The 18,989-nt window shown below is 38.8% G+C and overlaps 1 protein-coding gene across 1 annotated transcript in view; it reads right to left on the bottom strand.

Annotated features, from left to right (window-relative positions):
* Positions 1 to 11,640, bottom strand: part of LOC133980078 (latent-transforming growth factor beta-binding protein 4) — a 49,160-nt gene extending 37,520 nt beyond the window's left edge. Inside the window, exons 1-3 of the mRNA XM_062418648.1 lie at positions 11,280 to 11,640; positions 1,758 to 1,834; positions 1,441 to 1,644 (exon numbers count right to left, since the gene is read on the bottom strand). Of these exons, the coding sequence (XP_062274632.1) occupies positions 1,441 to 1,644; positions 1,758 to 1,834; positions 11,280 to 11,571 (573 nt within the window). The 5' untranslated portion in view covers positions 11,572 to 11,640. The remainder of the gene's footprint in view (positions 1 to 1,440; positions 1,645 to 1,757; positions 1,835 to 11,279) is intronic.
* Between the last annotated feature and the right edge of the window lie 7,349 nt (positions 11,641 to 18,989).

The following is an 18,989-nucleotide window of genomic DNA, read 5'->3' as shown; positions in this document are numbered from 1 at the left end:
TTCCTGTCTTCTTTTCCTTCCTCTCTTCCTCCCTCCCTCCCATCCATCTATCTTTCATGTCTTCTTTTCCTTCCTTCCTTCCATCTTTCCTTCCTTTCCACCCATCTCTTTCCTGTCTTTTTTTCCTTCCTTCCTTCCATCTTTCATTCCTGTCTTATTTTCCTTTCTTACGTCCTTCTTTCCTTCCATTTTGTCTTCCTTCCTTCCTTCCTTCCATCTTTCATTCCTGTGTTCTTTTCCTTACTTCCTTCCTTCCATCTGTCCTTCCTTCCTTCTTTCTTTCCCTCTTTCATTCCTGTCTTTTTCTTCCTTCCTTCCATCTTTCCTTTCTTCCTTCCTTCCCTCTTTCCATCCTTTCTTTTCCTTTCTTCTGCCCTTCCTTCCATCTTTCCTTCCTGATCGAAGGGGAAACAATCCAAACATAAAATCCAGAGGCTTCACAAGAGTGTAACACAAAATTAACTTTTGGCTTTTTTAAATGATTATTCTACTTTCATCCTTTCAGACGTTTAAAAACCTTTAAAAAGAAACAATGTGAAGAGGAAGAGTCACAGTTTGGTTGACCTGTGATGAGTTGTAGACTCTGGAGCCAAAAAGCTTTTCAAGAGTTTATTCTTCTTAAACCTCTCTGGAAGTGAAGCAGTACATTTTGTCCTGACAGTGGCACTAGAGGAAAGGTCACGGGATCATTTTTAAATCCAAAAAATATTAAAAGCAGATTTCATGGAAACCTGGCAGGTTCTATGTGAGATGTGTTGATAAAAAAAAAAAAACTGAGAACACATGAAATATATTTTCTGGCTGACTGAGAATTTACATTTCACATATTTTCTAATCAAAGTGAGATGGCCTCCTCTTGTTGGACGACAGCTGTTTACCGAGCAGTTAACAAGACGTTTGCTGTCCTCTTAGATGAGTTTGGATGCAGTTCAACATCACAAGAGCAAGCGTTTGTTCTTCATGGGATATTTTGATGTTTATGATCCTGTAAAGCTCGAGTTCTTTTCTGGTTCACATTAGCTCTGTTGGCTGCAGCTGGAGATACTATTTATCTCCAGCGTGTTCGCACTTCTCTGTTTTCTGACAGAAGAATCCCCTCTGTGGCCGTATTTCACGCTGATAATAAAGAGCAGCTTTAGTTTGTAGTAGCTGCTGTCACACAGAGCCGAGGTTACAACTGTGTGACTCTTTGAACCGCAGCAACACCACGACTACCGAACGCCACCGAGCCGCCGGGACAAACTCACAGATAACCCATAAAGTACATCTATGAACTGGAATACAAATATGTTGATTTTTCACAGATTTTGCTCATTTATTGCTTTATTTATGACTTTGCAAAGCTCCTCATGAGGCTGCTTTATTAAACTTTAATATAGTTAGTTAACTGCTCCTCACTGAAGCTAATTAAAGCAGTTCTATAATCTGGCTCCTTCTCACCTGTCCGTCTTTGACCTCTCTGAAGCAGTACTTAAACCCGGAGTACTGGGTGTACGTGCCGTCGCCCGTCACCGTCTGGGCCTGGATCCCCGCTGCCGGCGGGGCCACCGGGGCCGCCGCCGGAGCCGCCGGGGCCGGAGCACCTGCCGACCCCGAGTGTGAGCTGGAGGAGAGCGTCCGCAGCGTGGGGCTGAATCCAGACACCTGGAAGCATGTGACGATACATAACACCATCCAAGAAGTCAGACAAACATTTCATTTACCGGTTTGTTAGTTTTACTCACAGCTGCTGTTTAACTCTCATGTGTCATTCTCACCTTTCGCACCTGGTGGATCTTCACGCTGGCCTCAGGGGGGTGCTGCACCATGACTTTCACCATGGAGGGGCCGGGAGCTGCACAAACAAGCAAAGACTGTGTTTGTTTACAGTTTCTCACCAGAACACAGCAACAGTTTCATTCTTCTACTAACACTTGTTTTCCTTTTTCTTTGAGATTTGTGCACAAACTTTAAGAAGCTTTAGTTCAATGCCCCTAAAATACCTTTCAAACTTACTTATGCATCATCTTTCTTAATATTTGAACACTCACTTTTTAGCTATGTTGTAACTTCATGTAAACACTTCTTTTTATGTCCATGTGAGTTTCTATTTTATGATGTTTTCTAAGTTTTATTTGACGTACAATTCTGCAGCTTTTCAGTAAAGCTCCGCTGCAAGCATGAATTAACTAAGTGGAATCAAATGTCTCAATAAGAGTCAGAGTCAGTCGTCGTGTTAGAGGAGCTGAAACAGTCAGAAACTATGAATCCATCAAACTTACATTGATACTGTTTCCATGGTGAGGACACGTAACTTTGACACATTACGTGCCGCCACCACATCATTTAATGTTAACAGTACATAACAGGCAGCTTTTAAGTCTTTAGAATAATAGTGGTACATATCAGACGGCATGATATTGGGCTGTACTTCATTGTGTTGCTGTTATTGAACAAACAGACTGCTGGACTTTCAAACATAAACACATCAGTTTTAATTTATATTCCTGAGTAGCTGCAGATCACCGATTGGCTCTTTGGATGATACGATGATGTCTAAATTAAAAAATGTACCTTCTTTCAAAATGTTGTTTGACAAATAATCTCCGTCTGATGAGACAAAATACGGGAAACTAGACTCAACATGACTCACAGGTGCTCCGGTAAAATCTGTGAGAAATATATTCTGATTTCCTTGTTTGTTATTTCCCTTTATTGTTCTTTATTGTTTCGTTACTGAACGTCACAAAGATACTTTATGTTTTTATATAAACTGTCTGTAGGGATCATCTGATTGTCTAACTGTAGTTGAAGATTGTGTGTGTGTCTGTATGTGTGTGTGTGTGTCTGTATATGTGTGTGTGTGTGTGTGTGTGTGTGTATGTTTGTGTGTGTCTATATGTGTGTCTGTATATGTGTGTCTGTATTTGTCTATATGTCTGTATATAGGTATGTGTGAGCTCAGACTCACCTCCAGGCCTCCCGACCTCCTGGCTTTGCCCCCCCAGCGGCAGCAGGAACTCAGACTGAGTCAGCTCCTGACCGGCGGAGAGCAGCGCAGGCTTGACGATCTCATTGGTGGAGGACGGTGAGGCGGCGGCTGCGGCGGCGGCGGCAGCAGCAGCAGCGGTGGCGGCGGCAGCAACGGCTGTCGGGGCGACGGGGATCTGGCAGAACTTTCCGGTGAAGTTTGGCGGACAGATGCAACGATCTTTCTGCAGGCAGATGCCTCCGTTCTTACAGAGCAGAGGACAGAGGACTGCAAGAGAAACAACACTGATCAGACAATAATCAATTGATAACTCTGTCTATACATAGATAAGATAGGATAAAACTGTACTGATCATAATGTCTATCACTGTACAGGCCTCAATATAAAACTATTTCATTCAGGAAATTACACTAATTACACTATTTTCATACTTATTTTAACCTTCTTTTAAGTACTTATTGGTAATTATGAGTATGTGAACATTTTTATATGAGTGCATGTATGATAAATCTTTCCTTTTATGTAAATATCTTCTGCACATTTTTACACCTTGAATATCAAAAACTGATGATTATTAATATGCAAACAGTCAAATAATTACAATTAAAATTAGAGTAACATTCAGATCAGATGCACCATGTTCACAGTCTGCATGGAAACACTCCGTTCTCTCTCACACTGCTGAACAGATGCATTGTGGACCACTGGATCTCAGAGAAGAGAGCGGGTTTTGGTGCCAGCTGAACCCGTCGGCCGCTTCCTACTTCCTGTTTGAGTGCCTGGGACAGGATGTTGGTGTATTGTTACCCAGAGTTCAGGAGGTGTTGAACCTGCTGCTAATGAGCTGATAACACGGCAGCCTCTCTGCAGCAGGAAGGAAACCTGCAGCTTTAAAACCAGGTTCTTTACAACAGTTCACTAGCTATCACATACTGAGGTTATTATTAATGTGAGTTTTATTTGGCCTGCATACTAAACATTACATCCTATGACAAACGTTAATCATACAACTGTTTAGAGAGCTACATGAGTCTCATGTTTTACTGGTAAAGCTTTGATTATATTCATGTGAGACACTGAGGCCTTCACAGATGGTGAACAAAGTCCGCTCTTACACAGAGGTGTTTATGCTCGGCACATTTTTGTTGTGATTTTCTCCAAAATATATACAAACATAATAGTGTGTGAATGTATCATTGATAAATGAGGTTTGGCAAGATGAGCAATTTTAAAAAATATCTTAAAAAATAGTTTTAAAAGCTGCATCAGGTTTGTTAAAATGTACACTTTATTTTGCACCATTTTTTTTACCAAAACTAAGACTGAATACTCTGAAAATGTCAAATGGTGTAACCACAAAAGATTGTATTCCAGAACCTTAATTTAATATAAAAAAGTTAAAATGTACTGTATGTGTTTTTCAGTGAGGGCGTTCACATTTTCGACCTCCGCCCTCACAAGGCCTTGTGTTTGTTCCCACTCATCCCAAACATTTCGTAAGACCGTCACATCGAGCAACTCTTGTGTCTTTACTCGTTCTGTGAGGTTCTTTTGCTGCTCCAGCTGCAGCGACTCTAGGAACTCCTTTGACTCCTTTATTAGCGCCTCCACGTTCAAACACCTCTCAGCTATGGACTCATCAGTCACGTTATTTAACCTGATGCCTCTTAGCCAAGTCACTCTCTCTGTGAGTCGTTTGGTTTTTTCCTTTTCATCCGCTAGTTCAGCTCTGAGCCGACCGATCTGATCTAATCTCTAACACACCATCCCTTCCACACATCTGGTGGTCAGATATCGTGGGACACAGCCCCCCTCTGCTCTGTTATCTTGCTCCAAACACATGAGGTGACTTTAATTCAGTGCAGAGACGCTGGTCGCCAGGTATATACTCACATAGCCATAGCTGCTTTTTAGTGTGTTTAGCTTAGTTAGTTAGTATAGAATAGTGTTTGTTAATTGACACAGGATTGACTTTGTTGATCATTGTATTAATTAATAAAGACAAGTTCCTTCTGTCTTTATTGTGCACATTTATTATGATAAGTGGCTGATTGAGGGATTCAAACCTCCACTGGTCACTTGTGGGTGCTGAAATCCCAGATTTTAGCAGCTTTAACCTCCTGTGACCTGAGGCTTTTGTTTACTATGCATTTTTAATCTCTCCTAGATATAAGGGATTAGTAGAACCTGATAAGTACAACAACTAAACATCATCTTTGAACAGGAAGTAGTTTTTAATATAAATAAAGTCCTCATATGGAGACAATGGGTTTATTTCACTGTATAACAATTAATTCACCAGAGTATAAAACTATTTATTTCCTTCTCTTTACACCAATGATAATAAAGTCCCAACATCCTCAAACATCCTGATTAACAGTGTCGTAGCTTGTTGATAAAATGAGTCACATCTGTATCAAACTACAAACATTATTAAACATAAATAAACAAGTTTCAACCATAAAATCTGATAAGGTTTGTACCTGGTCCACTTTTGATTGACTTCACCAAGATGTCGGTCATCTGGTTTCTACACTGATTAATGTAATGAGCTTTTTCTACCACTAGGTGGCTCAAACAAATGTGTACGAACGAGGACTTTGACCGAACAGGTCAAAGTTAAGCAGAATGAAGTATAAGGTTCAGTAATGTAGTGTCGCCATTTGAGGACACAGGGTCATAGGAAGTTAACTGAACCAGTTTATGAGACTACTCTTTTTGGTTGGTTATTGGTGCCGCGTATTATTATTGATTATAATAATTTCTCTTTTAATAATTTAGAACTATTTTTGATAATCACACATTTAGGCTGATAACCAATTGTGCTCCTACCAATCTCAAATATGAATCCTAATGTCATATAAACATCTGAGTTATTGCTTTGATTTCTATCAAAATGTCCAAACTGACCACGAGTGATGTAGCGCTGCACAGCGAGCTGCAGAACGCCATTCTGAGCTTCTGTCAGACGTCCAGCTTCTCTTTACCTCCTGTCGCTCACGTTGAAAGTGCGACACGGACGAGGACAGCAGGAATGATTACAGCAAGAAGAACAGCTTTAATATTCATTTGAACTCCTGACGGTTGGTTTGAAACACACATAAGAAATTGTGAATCTGTCCTTTAAGGCTTGGGTATAGCGATTAAGTCCGTAAGAGTGTGTGTGTGTGTGTGTGTGTGTGTGTGTGTGTGTGTGTGTGCGCTGGTGTAAAGGCAGTGACCTAATTATTACCCTGGACATCGCCCTACAGATGGATTGCATCAACATACGCACACAGAGTTTGGACGAGGTTTCTGGGGCATAAGAGAGAAAAAAAAACAACAGGCAGATGGAAGAAAGGAATGGGCAGGCATAAACAAGGAGAGATGAAATGATGAAATGATGAAATGATGAAATGATGTAAATACTGATGAAGGGAAGAGAGCAGGAACAGGAGACACACTCATTCTCACACCTGAGTCATCCTTTGGGGCTGAACTCACACAGAATGTTTGTTTCTTTGGCTCTAATATGTGCCAGTAGTGAAGATTGTTTTCATTGTCAGAGGGGTTGTGTAAAGTTCTTAAAGTGTATTATATAAATGTATTACAGTAATAAACACAATGACATGGTTCTCAACTGTTACATGTCAAAAGTAAGTAAGTAGTCAGAAGATCATCTCCCCTCACTGGAAGAACTGAACCTCAAAAAAGCCAAAAACATACAGAGAGACTCATCTCCCCCTGGTCACTCGGCTGCCATCAGGATTTTAAAGACGAGGACAAATAGACTAAAAAAACTGTTTTTATCACAGAGCCATTGCTGCCTTGAATGTTGCTAAAAACTGAAGTGCAATACGTGAAGCTGTTAAAATGCTGCTAACTGGAGTGTGCAATATGCCATTCATTCTATTAAGTGCAATAAATGGAGCTGTTATTTATTTATTCGTATTTTTATCTTTTGCATTTTTGAGGGGGGTTTTGCACCAAAGGATTGCATCCAATTTCGTTGGACTTGTGCAATGACAGTAAAGATTATATTCTCTTCTTTTACAATGGTGCTCTATGGGGGAAATGCTGTTTGGGGCTGCAGGGAGATTTTTTTTGTTTTGTTTTGTTGTTTTTTTTTAGCTGCACTACCACAAGTGACCACTAGGAGAAATTAACTGGTAGGATGAGCGGAAGCCCCCTATCATCTCTTACAACACAACCATGATTAAGACGCTGTGAACTCTGATATGAGTGAAACATGAGAAGCTGCTAGATGAAGCGTTTCTACTCTCAGCTTTGTTAAAGAGTCGGATGAGTGTTAATAAAGTCAAAAAAAAAAAAAAAAAAGGTACGATATGCTGACCTCGAGACCAGCTGTTTGAACGAGAGCCGTGACCTTTTGACCACATGATGTCATCGCCTCCTCCCTCGCCCTGTGTGTGTGTGTGTGTGTGTGTGTGTAGGATACAGAGTTAATGATAAATGAAAGCCATATGTCAGTAGTGTTTCTACTCATTTTACCCCTCTTGTTCCTCTTTCTCTGTACTCAAGTTTCCATCCAAATGTAACACAAATTTTAACCAAATTTTCAGAGAATCATAAAAAAAAGTTTGTTTCCGTTTACTGCTGTTGTGTGAATGTTAGCAGATAAACAGCAGGTGGCGCTAATTCTCCATTCGCAACGAGTATCAGACAAAGCTCAATGGAAATATGACATTTCTGTTAATTTGATGTGTTGATGTGATGCTACGGTGTATTTATGTTTATTATGCTCTTTATTATAATGTGCTCTATGTTTATGTCTCCATGTGGAACAGTTTAATCCTTCTAATATAAAATGTATTTCACAGAATAAGCACTTTGAAGTTGACCACACTGTTGTTGTAACATTTCTTTTCTATATGTTTGAAGTAGACATTGTGTTACCTCAGGCTCATTGTTCTTCTTCTTCTGATTAGAAATAAATCTAAAAGTCAAAGTTCATAAATTAACTTTCTTTACATTCATTTGATTCCCATCAAGAAACACTGGTAATAATTACTTTAATTGTTAATATGGACTTAAAAACTGTTGTGAAATGCAAAATAATAGAATAATAAAAATGCAATAAAAAATGCGATAAATCACAAATAACTATTGAAATTCAGCGATTAGTCGCAATTTTTAAAATTCATGGTTTGCACCCTTAATATTATTATATTACTTCACATGCAGAGTCCAACAGAACAACATAAACTACAGCCCACTGATCAGTGCATAACATATTAAGTAAATGCATTTTCATCGCTAATGATTATTATCGTGATGATTCTGTTTATCGTGATATTTTAAAAACGGTAACAGTAATAATTAAGATACCAGTTAATTCATTTCTATCTCATTCAAAGCTTCTCCTGCAATCTCAGTTTGTGTTACGTTGTTAATATGGACTAAAAACTCTTGTGAAATGCTAAATAATGTCATTTTAAACGTGAAAAAAAAGAAGTGATTAATCGCCATAAAAAATAATAATAGTTTGACATCCCTAATAAAAATATTTACACTCTTTAACATTTGTCATGTGTCATAACCTTTATTTTTTAATCTTTATATTTAAAATCTAAATTCCTATGAACACTTTCGTCTGCTGAATCATGATTTTTTTTTGTTGGGTACTTTGACCTGTAAATATATTAATGTATGTGTCCTATTTCATTAAAATGACATGTTTTACTTATAACATCTTAATCTGAAGGTAACAAGTAACTACAGCTGTCACATAAATGTAGAAATACAAATATTTCCCTCTGAAATGTAGTTTAGTGGCAGTAGCATCAAATTAAAAAAACTCAAGTAAAATAACTAAAAATTAAATGGAGTACAGTATACTGGGCTCCTATTGGTCAACAGACACATTGTAGAAGATATTATTTTTATTTATTCAGCTTTTTTTATTCATTCGTTTTAGCCTGTTCTATTTTTATAACCTGCTTTTTATGTCTGCTTTTACTTCATCACATTACACATCTCCTCTTAGATGTTTATTATTTATTTTCCTCCTTTTATATTTTATTTTTTATTTATTTTCCTATTAATACTCAACCTTACACATCTGGTTTAACTTTCTTTAACAGCAACTATTTTTATTATTTATTTATTTAATATATTTTATGAATCTTTTATTTTATTTTATTTGGCTATTCTGTAGTTTTAGTTTTTATTTCTACCTCTGGTGTTTCTTCACTGCAGATTCATGTTTTTATTGAGTCATTGTTTATTTTGTGTGTCTGTGAGTGTGTGTGTGTGTGTGTGTGTGTGTGTGTGTGTGTGTGTGTGTGTGTGTGTGTGTGTGTGTGTGTGTGTGTGTGTGTGTGTATGTGTGCGTGTGTGTGTATGTGAGTGTGTGTGTGTGTGCGTGTGTGGTTGTGTGTCTGGGAATGTTTTTTGTGTTACATCACCATGCATGAATGTATGTGCTATACAAATAAAGTCTGATTGATTGATTGATTGATTGATTGATTGATTGATTGATCGATCGATCGATCGATCGATTGATTGATTGATTGATTGAGTCAAACTCAACGAGAGAAGGCAGTAAACTTTGGACACAGACAGTCGCAGCTTTCTGGCACAGAGAGAATAATATAACGTTAAAAAATAAACTTGGCATTGTTTTATCAGTTTGATATGTCGTGACTTTTCCTCATTTAAAGATCTAAGATGTTTATTTGCTCATAAATATGATTTCAAACTGATGTTTCATGTTTCAGATGTTACAAAGAATAAGAAATCTACCATCAGTAACATCTTTTATCAGTCAGTAGATGAAATGAAAAAAAGTACCACACCGTCACATTCACATTCACACAATGAGAAACTTCCCAACCTTCATGAGGTCATGCATAATCAATATAACATATAACTCATATAAATAAATGTCTTTATGTGGTGTTTTTTTGGCTACTTCTGTATTTTGCCATCAAAGGTAAAAATGTAGTTTGTGAGAGAGAAGAGTTTCCACTTTAATGGGAAAAGAAATTAAAACTTATTATTTCAACACGTAACGACAGGGCAGTAAAACACTGTAGTTACATATGCGGCAACTTTATTTATGTAGCTTTTATCTGACTTTTACACAAACCAGAAGACCTGAAGCTGTTGGAGTTGGACTCTGAACTGAATTACGTCTGTTTGTTAGTTTTTTGTTGTTTTTTTTAAAGCAGCTGCAGCTGAAAGTCGTAGCTATGAGCTATGAGAGCTCAGAGAGTGAAGCAAAACCAGTCAAACACAACGAGCTGAAACTCACCATGTTACTGCAGCTAATAAAGAAGATTATTAAAAGGATTCATTTGATCATTCATGTATTTAACTCATTGTCGGGATGAAACCAGTGATTATATTCAAGTTTCTCAACTAATTGATTCGTGGTTTGGTCTAAAAATGACCAAAGCAGTTTTTGAAATAAATAATGTCTTCATATGGAGACAATAGGTTTATTTTACTGTGTAACAATAAAGTCCCAACATCCTCAAACATCCTGATTAACAGTGCCGTAGCTTGTTGCTAAAAATGTGTCACAACTACAAACATTATTAAACATAAATAAACAAGTTTCAACCATAAAATTTGATACGGTTTAATAATTGGTCCACTTTTGATTGATTTGGCCAAGATGCTGCCATCTGGTTTCTACATTGATTAATGTAATGTGCTTTTTCACCACTAGGTGGCTCAAATAAGGTGTACGAACAAGGACAACAGGTTAAAGTTAAGCAGAATGAAGTATAAGGTAATGTAATGTCCCCATATGAGGACGCAGGGTCTTATTTTGTCCACAAGTCAAAAATATAAAGTTTACTGTCACATACGACTAAAAGAAACCAGAAAAATATTCACATTTGAGAAGCTGGACTCACAGAATTTTTACTTTTCTCTTGACTGAAAATGACTCAAAATAGTTAATCAGTTATCGAAATAGTTTGCAATTAATTTAAAAGTTGGCAATTAATTGATAGTTTAGTTATCTGATCTGTAAATGTGTTTTGTCATTGTGAAATATCAGTCAGTTGATCAAAGATTTTATCCACTCAGTTTCATTGCATGTATGTTGTAACTGGACAAGTTGAAGCTACTTTTAACTACTTTATAAACTGTTGTACATTTTATTAACTCATCACATGTTTTAAATGTGAAATCTATAAACTAACCAGTGACTACAGCTGTCAGATAAATACAGTCTTTCCCTCTCAGATGTAGTGGAGTGGAAGTGTTAAGTTACATAAAGCGGAAATACTTTAACTACCTTAAAGTTGAGCTCTTTCTTTCCACCTGTGGTTGAGAGTTAAAAGGTACAACTTACAGACTCTGAAGCCCAGTCCATGGGAGCTGTCTCTCCTCGCTCCCGCCGCCGCCGCCGCCAACGCCGCTTCGCTGCTGCTGTACAGCGTGGTCACGTTGCCTCTCTCGCAGTAGTTGACGCATCGGTCCAGGCTGCAGCGCACCTTGCATATGGTTGGCGTAAACATCACCTGGATCCTCTCCACACCTCCTCCTCCTCCTCCTCCTCCTGTGACTGTCTGTCCATCAGCTGGCAGAAGACAGATGAAGAAGATGACAGAGGACAGAAAACACCAGGGTCTCGGCTGCAGCATGTTGAGTGTTTGAGGCGGTCGGTTAGAGTTTCTGAGTGCGTTGCATCGTCCAAACTCCCCAAACCTCTCTCCCCCTCTAAACTCTGCCTCCCTCTTTCTTGCTCTGAGTGAAAACCAGCGTCGCAAGGAGAAAAAAAAAGGAGGGAAGGAAGGAAGAAGAAAACGACCAGACGCTTCCCCCCCCTCTCTGCTCTCTCTGTTTTTCTCTAAACACTCCTGTGTGTGAGCGAGCGAGTGAGCAACAGCGTTTCAGAGCAGAAAGTGAGAGAGAGAGAGAGAGAGAGAGAGATAGAGAGAGAGAGAGTGCTGTCGTGGTATAAAACAGAGAGAGAGAGAGAGAGAGAGAGGTAGAGAGATAATTGAAAGCAGTGTGCTGAACTGGGCTCAGCTCCAAACAAAATGTTTAGCAGGGATCTGCTCCATCAGTCCAAACTGACACAATATCTCTCTCTCTCTCTCTCTCTCTGCTTCACTCCTTTCTTCCTCTCTCTTGTTTTATTGGTGTTTCTGTCCCTTTTCTCGGTACGAAGAGAGCGATAAATAACACCAGTGTCTCTCCGCACAGTCTCCCTGCAGGACATTAGAGGATGTCAGAGTGATGATGCAACCCTGGTTTGAGTTTCAGGGGCTGCATTCACAAAACATCCTGAAGCTAAAAGTGACTGGTCGCTGCGCAGTCAGAAGAAGAACAATCATTCTCAACTTTAAAACAATACTTCCAGCATTCAGGGAGACTCACTTTGACCCATTTACACCATTTCCCTGCACAAACGTCCTGAGTGGGATCAGATAACTATGGAACCTAAAAAACAGGGCTGAGAGTCTGCAGCCGTGCTAGCAGCTCTGTGAGGCTCAACTTTAACGTTGGTTATTTACTTCATTATTAATTCATCTCACAATGACTTTTATGCAGCTCAAAGCACATCTGTTTAGACAGGCGCTTGGGTAATCAATAGGTATCAAGCATTTCATTTATTTGTTTGTTTGTTTTTACATTATTGTTTCTGCTTTTATATATTTATGAATGTGTGTGTGTGTGTGTGTGTGTGTGTATATAGTAACATTTATTGTGAGTGTATGTCTTGTGTAGATTGTTGTAACACCTTTTTATGTGTTATCTTGCCTCTGTAAAGAACTTTGTGACTTTATTTTTACTTTCTAGAGTTATTTCATATTTTATTCTATTAAATGTTTAAAAAGTAGTGACAAATTCTCTGAGGTCACATTGATGTCTTGATGATGGCTTCAGTTGTCTCGTTCTGTCTTCTATAAAATAAAGATAACAAATCCTCACATTTAGGAACTTTGTCCCATCAAATATTTGGCATGTTTGATTGATCAATGACTGTAATGATTAACCAATTACCTAAATAGTTGGGATTCGCTAGAGGTAACGTCAGAGGATTCATCCTGAAGTGAACATGAACATCAGCAGCTGAGATTTTTACATGTGGATCAAACAGACTGACAGTCATGCTGCTGACGTGGCTGAAAAGTTCAATATAAATGCATCCAAGAAGCATTTGATATCGTTTTAATCCAACTTCTGGACGAGGTATGAGACGCATTTTAGCCAGATGTCGAAAAGGTGTAACACATCTATCTCTCTGTGACATCTGGACAGGTGCCTGTGTGTTTCTCAGCTGGTCAAAAACAGTCTGAAACCTCCTTCAAAGTGTGTGAGTCTGACGATCCACTGTACCGTATACTGCCAGCTCAGAGGTTAACGTTAGCACAGCGGAGCAGCAAACACCAGCAGTGACAAACAGGAGCAGCTGACCAACACACAATGCAGCGTTGAACTAACTCTGAGGTGAAGGAAATGCCTCGATGTTAAGTCCGTCTCACCTCAACAACCCTGCAGCTGCTCAGTGTGTTGGTCAACTGCTCTCTACTGCTATCATTAACATTAATAACACAGAGGAGCAGCCCTCCCTCAGTTTGTTATTCTCATACAGGCTGTAAGATTAACTTTTAACTAAGGTAGCAGACTATTTATCAGTGCCAGTTATGTGTAGGACTCGATAGCTTTAATGTATCGACCCAAAAATAAACCGATACTTGCACACAGAGCTAGAAAATATGACTATTTGTATGGACTTGCTCCAAGCCAATCAATGCAGTTGATGCCAAGATGCCACCTAAACACTCGAAAGTGTGGCTACACTCGAGCCTGCAATTCCATGTTTCTATTAGTTGGTATCAGTATCACTTTAAGAGTACTTGGCTTGGGCCTGGTATCATAGTTTAAGCCCTCGTCTCCATAGTGGAGCATTTAGAGGAACGTGTTGGCTGCTGGTGCAGTATGTAATGGTTATGTTGTAATAATGTGCGCAGTGTTTCCACTTTGTTCCACTCTTCATGTTTATAGTTTTTATGCCTCGCTGGTCCAGACTCCACACTGGGTCACTCTGTCAGAGCGTGCGTGTGTGTGTGTGTGTGTGTTGTTGGCTGCTGTGTGTCATTGTTGCAGTCTGCAGTCAGTCAGGACATGAGCTCATAGACAAACAGCAGCAGGAATAACCAGCCTCTGTTCCACCAGAGCCCACGTCGCCCTGCACCCCTGAGGCCCCTGACGAGGGTCCGCAGTCCCGCAGGAAAACAAGAACCAGTTCAGGGATCCATGTAAGAGCCAGAACCCTCCAGATGTTGGACCCTGGCTGCAGGGATTTGCTCCCATACAGTCATTAGTAAGGTCCGAACACTGATGCTGGTGATAAGGTGTGACTGGTGTTGGATGCAGTTGAGGTCAGTCAGTTTCTTCCAAACCAAACTGGGAGACTGATTTCTTTAAAGAAGTCATTACTTTAAAACGTTGTCATGTAGAAACAGCAAAAAGACCAACACAATCTACTGGAAGAACTGAAATACGATGGTATGCTGCAGCTTTAGGATTCATCCTCAGTGGATAAAAAGAGAGAAACGCAGTGCAAAAAATAGAAAAACAGAAAAAGGGAGCGAGAATTTCTGGAAGATTTGTGGACATTCCTAAACAGCTGCAGTGTGTATGTCAGAGAGAAATTCCTCTGCTGATTTAATGTCTCAACACTTACACAGAGATCATGTATGAAGACGATAACTTGAGATTTGGTGTTAAGTGTTTGAAAAGATGCGTCTTGACTCGTGATTAAAGTAGTTTCTGCTCACAGCGGGATGCTGATGGTAGTCTGTCGAAAAGGTTCTCTCACTCATGATTCAAGGATAAAAACGATTATTGTTGCATCTTGATGCATCAATTGTTTTAATTGCTATACATGATTTATTTTCTCAGTTCTCAAGCCACTGAAAACCAATGTGACACATATCGATACCAGCACCAATCCAAGTACCCTTAAAATGATACTGATACCAACTGAGTACTTCAATCGATACCCATCATTTTATACAATTTAATGCTTCTATTCTTTCTTTCTTTCTTTCTGCTACATAGCTAAGTTGGTGACCGCTGATGGTGAGAACTGTAAGAACAGTAGAAGAGATTTGAAATACAGCAATTAACGATTATTTTTTATTAACAATGAATCTGTTAGACTCTTTTCTTCAGTGATCGATTAGTCATTTGGTCATTAAAATATCAGAAAATGGTGAAGATTCAATCACCCAAATCAAACCCAATTTGTATGAAGTGCTACCACTCCTCCACATCTAAACAATTTGATTTTTACACAGATGAATTTAACTAATAGGGGTTGGGGGGAAAAAATGGATGCAGCATAGTATTGCGATATTTTGCATGGAAATATTGTATCGATACACGGACGCCAAGTATCAATCTTTTATTATAGGTATTTGCTCATAAAAATTTATGTTTTCTTTCCTTTGGGGAAATAATTTGCAATGCTATTGTATCGTGACACAAGTATCGTGATAATATCGTATCGTGGAGCCTTTGATGATTACCACTATTAACTATAATTAATAACTCAAATTCACCACGACTTCACCACCACAGACGGGTTGTAGCTGCTGTGGCAGTGGACCAATCACATGTCCCATTAAATCCAAGAATGCTTGTGTTGATTGGCTGTGAGCAAGTTCATATAAACAGTCATGTTTTCTAGCTCTGGGTGCAAAAAGGATTGACTGCAGGTATCGTTTGACTGAGACATTTCCATACTACTTGGTATTGATTTATTTTGGTGGATACCTTAAAACAAAAGGGTTTAATGATGGGTCCGTTTTTTAAAGGATTTTTCATTGGGAGGCCTGTTAATCGATGCAGTGGGAACGCAGGTTTATATGTTGATTTCTTTTCATTCATTTAGCAATAAAACAGATTTACAACACTGTTAAAGATTGTATCTAAAAAGAGAAACTGGCATAAACACAGCAGGGCTCTAACACTGCCAAAAGTTGTTGAATTCATGTATTAAACTTTAATTTCGGGAAGGTTTATTGGACTTAAGATGGTATGACAACTTTAATGCCTCTACTAGTGTTGGGGGGGGGGGGGGGGGGGGGGGGGGGATAATTGGGATTTACAGGAGCCTTGTGTTTAGTTTGTTATTTGTAGATTTGTGAAGAATGATGTTAAAGTTTTGACGTAAACTAACTAAACTAAAGCATCAAGTACCGAATACCAGTGAATATTAAGTTATTAATTGGTTAGGAATTAAGAAATAAGGAAATAAGAAGCTGTTTTTGTCTCTTTCTGTTTCTAAAATGATCTTTGATGTTTTTTCTGCCTCAGTAAACTGTTAGAACAGAGAACAACAGTAAGAACAACAAACACAAAGCTGGACGGCAGGAAGTGAACCCAAAGTCACCTCACCAATAATTTATAACTGATCTATCAACCCCTCCTTCTTAAAAACTAAAGTGGACTGTTCTCCATTTGGTTCTTTCCATAACGGGACAATAACAGGAACTGTTTAATGGTCTAATCACAGTGATCAGGGTTGAACTATGAGACTATATTCACCTTATCTGAAGCTTACACACACAGTAAAAAATAGGCATTCCAGCTCCATTAAATCACATGGGCTTGTTTTTGGACAGAGATGGAAAGAAAAGAAAGAACACATTCCAACAATGTATGGCTGAAAGACACGACCTGTGTGTGTATATATGTGTACAGTCTGTCTATCAACGCCTCCATATCAGCTTCACACTGGTTATTATACAAAATAATGATCCGTGCGTTGCGGTATGTGTCTTAAATACACGCTGAGCTCGTGTTAACATGTCCCAGGGTGAGACGGCGTGATTATAATGTCTGCTCTCGTATCTTTAACCTCCACCACCAGCAGATAAACACAGTAAATATACACACAGAGGTTTGGTCAGGGAGGAATGTTATATAACAGTCATGTAAGAATTATTATTTAAAAAATACACAACAACTTTAACAGGGACATATTCTGCTTTTTATTAGCTCGGTTGATAAGGCGGTTGCTGATGTGGTTGCTAAGGCGGTTGCTAAGGCGGTTCCTAAGGAGACAGGAGCTAAAACGGCCTGTTTCAGACAGAGGCTGAACTGAGCGGCTGCATAAAGGACCAGTAGAAGATAAATAAGGAGTTTTTAACTGGAAATCATGCAAAGATATTCCAATAGAGACACAGAATATTAATATAGAGCTGGAGATGTGAAGAATATGTCGTCTTTAAACCGTTCAAAGGGCCGGTATAAGATAAATAAGGAGTTTTTTTTAATTGTGAATCATGCAAAGCTGCTTCAGTGGAATCCTAGAATGAAAATATAGAGCTGGAGATGAGTATAATGCTCTAATGTTATTCTTTCTATTGATGCTCTTTTTGCTTTGCTGCTCCAATAATGTAAACTTCCCCACAGTGGGGCAAATAAAGGAATATTTTATCTTAAACTCAGGTGTAAACTGTGATGTTTGTGATGTTTATTTCATCTCACCTGCAGTGACGTGGACGGTGTACTGGCCCTTCTGAGTGTAGAAAGTCTTCACGCTTGTTTTTACAGAGGAGGAGGAAGAAGAGGAGGATGCTGGTGAGGACGAGGAAGAGTTTGCAGAAGAAGAGGTCACAAGTTTTTTCCTCTCCTTCTCGATGTGCTTCATCAGCAGAGTAGCCATCTTGTCTCCTCTTCCTCCCCGTGCCAGAGTCTTCCTCAGCAGCATGGCCTGGGCCTCCCTCAGACTGTGATCATAGAAGCACAGAAACAGCTCATACAGTTGAGTGAATCACAAACCGCACTAATTAAACTTTTACATATGTGTATAATTATACATACATCTGGACTAAGTTGAGCAGTTGGAGGAAAAAAGGCATCGTAGGTTGTTGTATCTTGGGAAACAGCGATTGAATTTTCACCATTTTCTGACATTTTAATGAACAAATGACTAATTGATGACTTAAGAAGAGTCTAACAGATTCATTATTAATTAAAAATAGAAGAAGAAGAGAAGTTGGTGAATTCTCCATTGACTTGTATAGAGGCGGAAGTCCTTTTGACACCAAAACGGTCGCCCCCTGGTGGCCTTTTGATAGAATGCAGTTTTAAGTTACTTCGCGTTGGCATCATTTCAGAGGACCTGAACTCCCCGCCTGTCGTATACGCAGCCGACCCCGGTTCGAATCCCGATCAGAGGTCCTTTGCTGCATGTCACACCCCCCTCTCTCTCCCATGTTTACTGCTAAATAAAGGCGTCTATGCCAACAAAATCTTAAAAAGATTTACCGCTGCAGAGTAATGAGTTAAAATATGAAAGTTCACACACACACAACAACTACAAATGAGTCTATTATCATCACACGCTGATCATATTAAAAGTTGGTGGGAATGTTAAAATGTGTGTGTGGGTTTTATTTCTCTCTCTGTGCCTGAAAGAATGATTATAAATCAGCTTCAAATAGTTTGATGAAAAGCAGAGACCTGCTGCAGAGCTGATAACTACAACCCAGACGCCACACACACACACACACACACACACACACACAGACGCCTCTCCGTTTGTTTTCATTCCTGTTGGTGTTTAAAACTCACACTTTTATTTTGAAGAGTTGTTTCACATCATCATTAATCACAGACGTGCTACACACACACACACACACACACAAACACACACACACACACACTTTTATAGTCAGCAGGTTTATTCCCTCTCTGCTCTGCTTCGTCTCAAATCTGTCCCTTTATTAGTTAAATGGTTGTAATTGTGCGTTAAGTGCTTTAATCTGGAAGTGTTGACATTACTCGATGGTTTATAGCCTTGTTATTCTATTTTATTGCATTTATTTTGATTCTGCTTTATTTAACATTATGTCATTAGTATCATTATAATCTATAAATGTTATCTTCATTTTTTGTTGTTTTTTTTTATCTTTTTTTAACCCAGTTTTTAGTTTTATTCTAGCTTTTATTAAACATTTTTACTTTATTTTTAATCTATTTTAACATAGCTATTTCACTCTAACTTTTAATAAACTTTTCCTCTCATTCTCTCTTA

Source organism: Scomber scombrus, chromosome 5 (assembly GCF_963691925.1).
Source record: "Scomber scombrus chromosome 5, fScoSco1.1, whole genome shotgun sequence".
NCBI lineage: Eukaryota > Metazoa > Chordata > Actinopteri > Scombriformes > Scombridae > Scomber > Scomber scombrus.
Note: the sequence above shows the minus strand (reverse complement) of the source record. Positions and strands in the feature narration are given on the sequence as shown.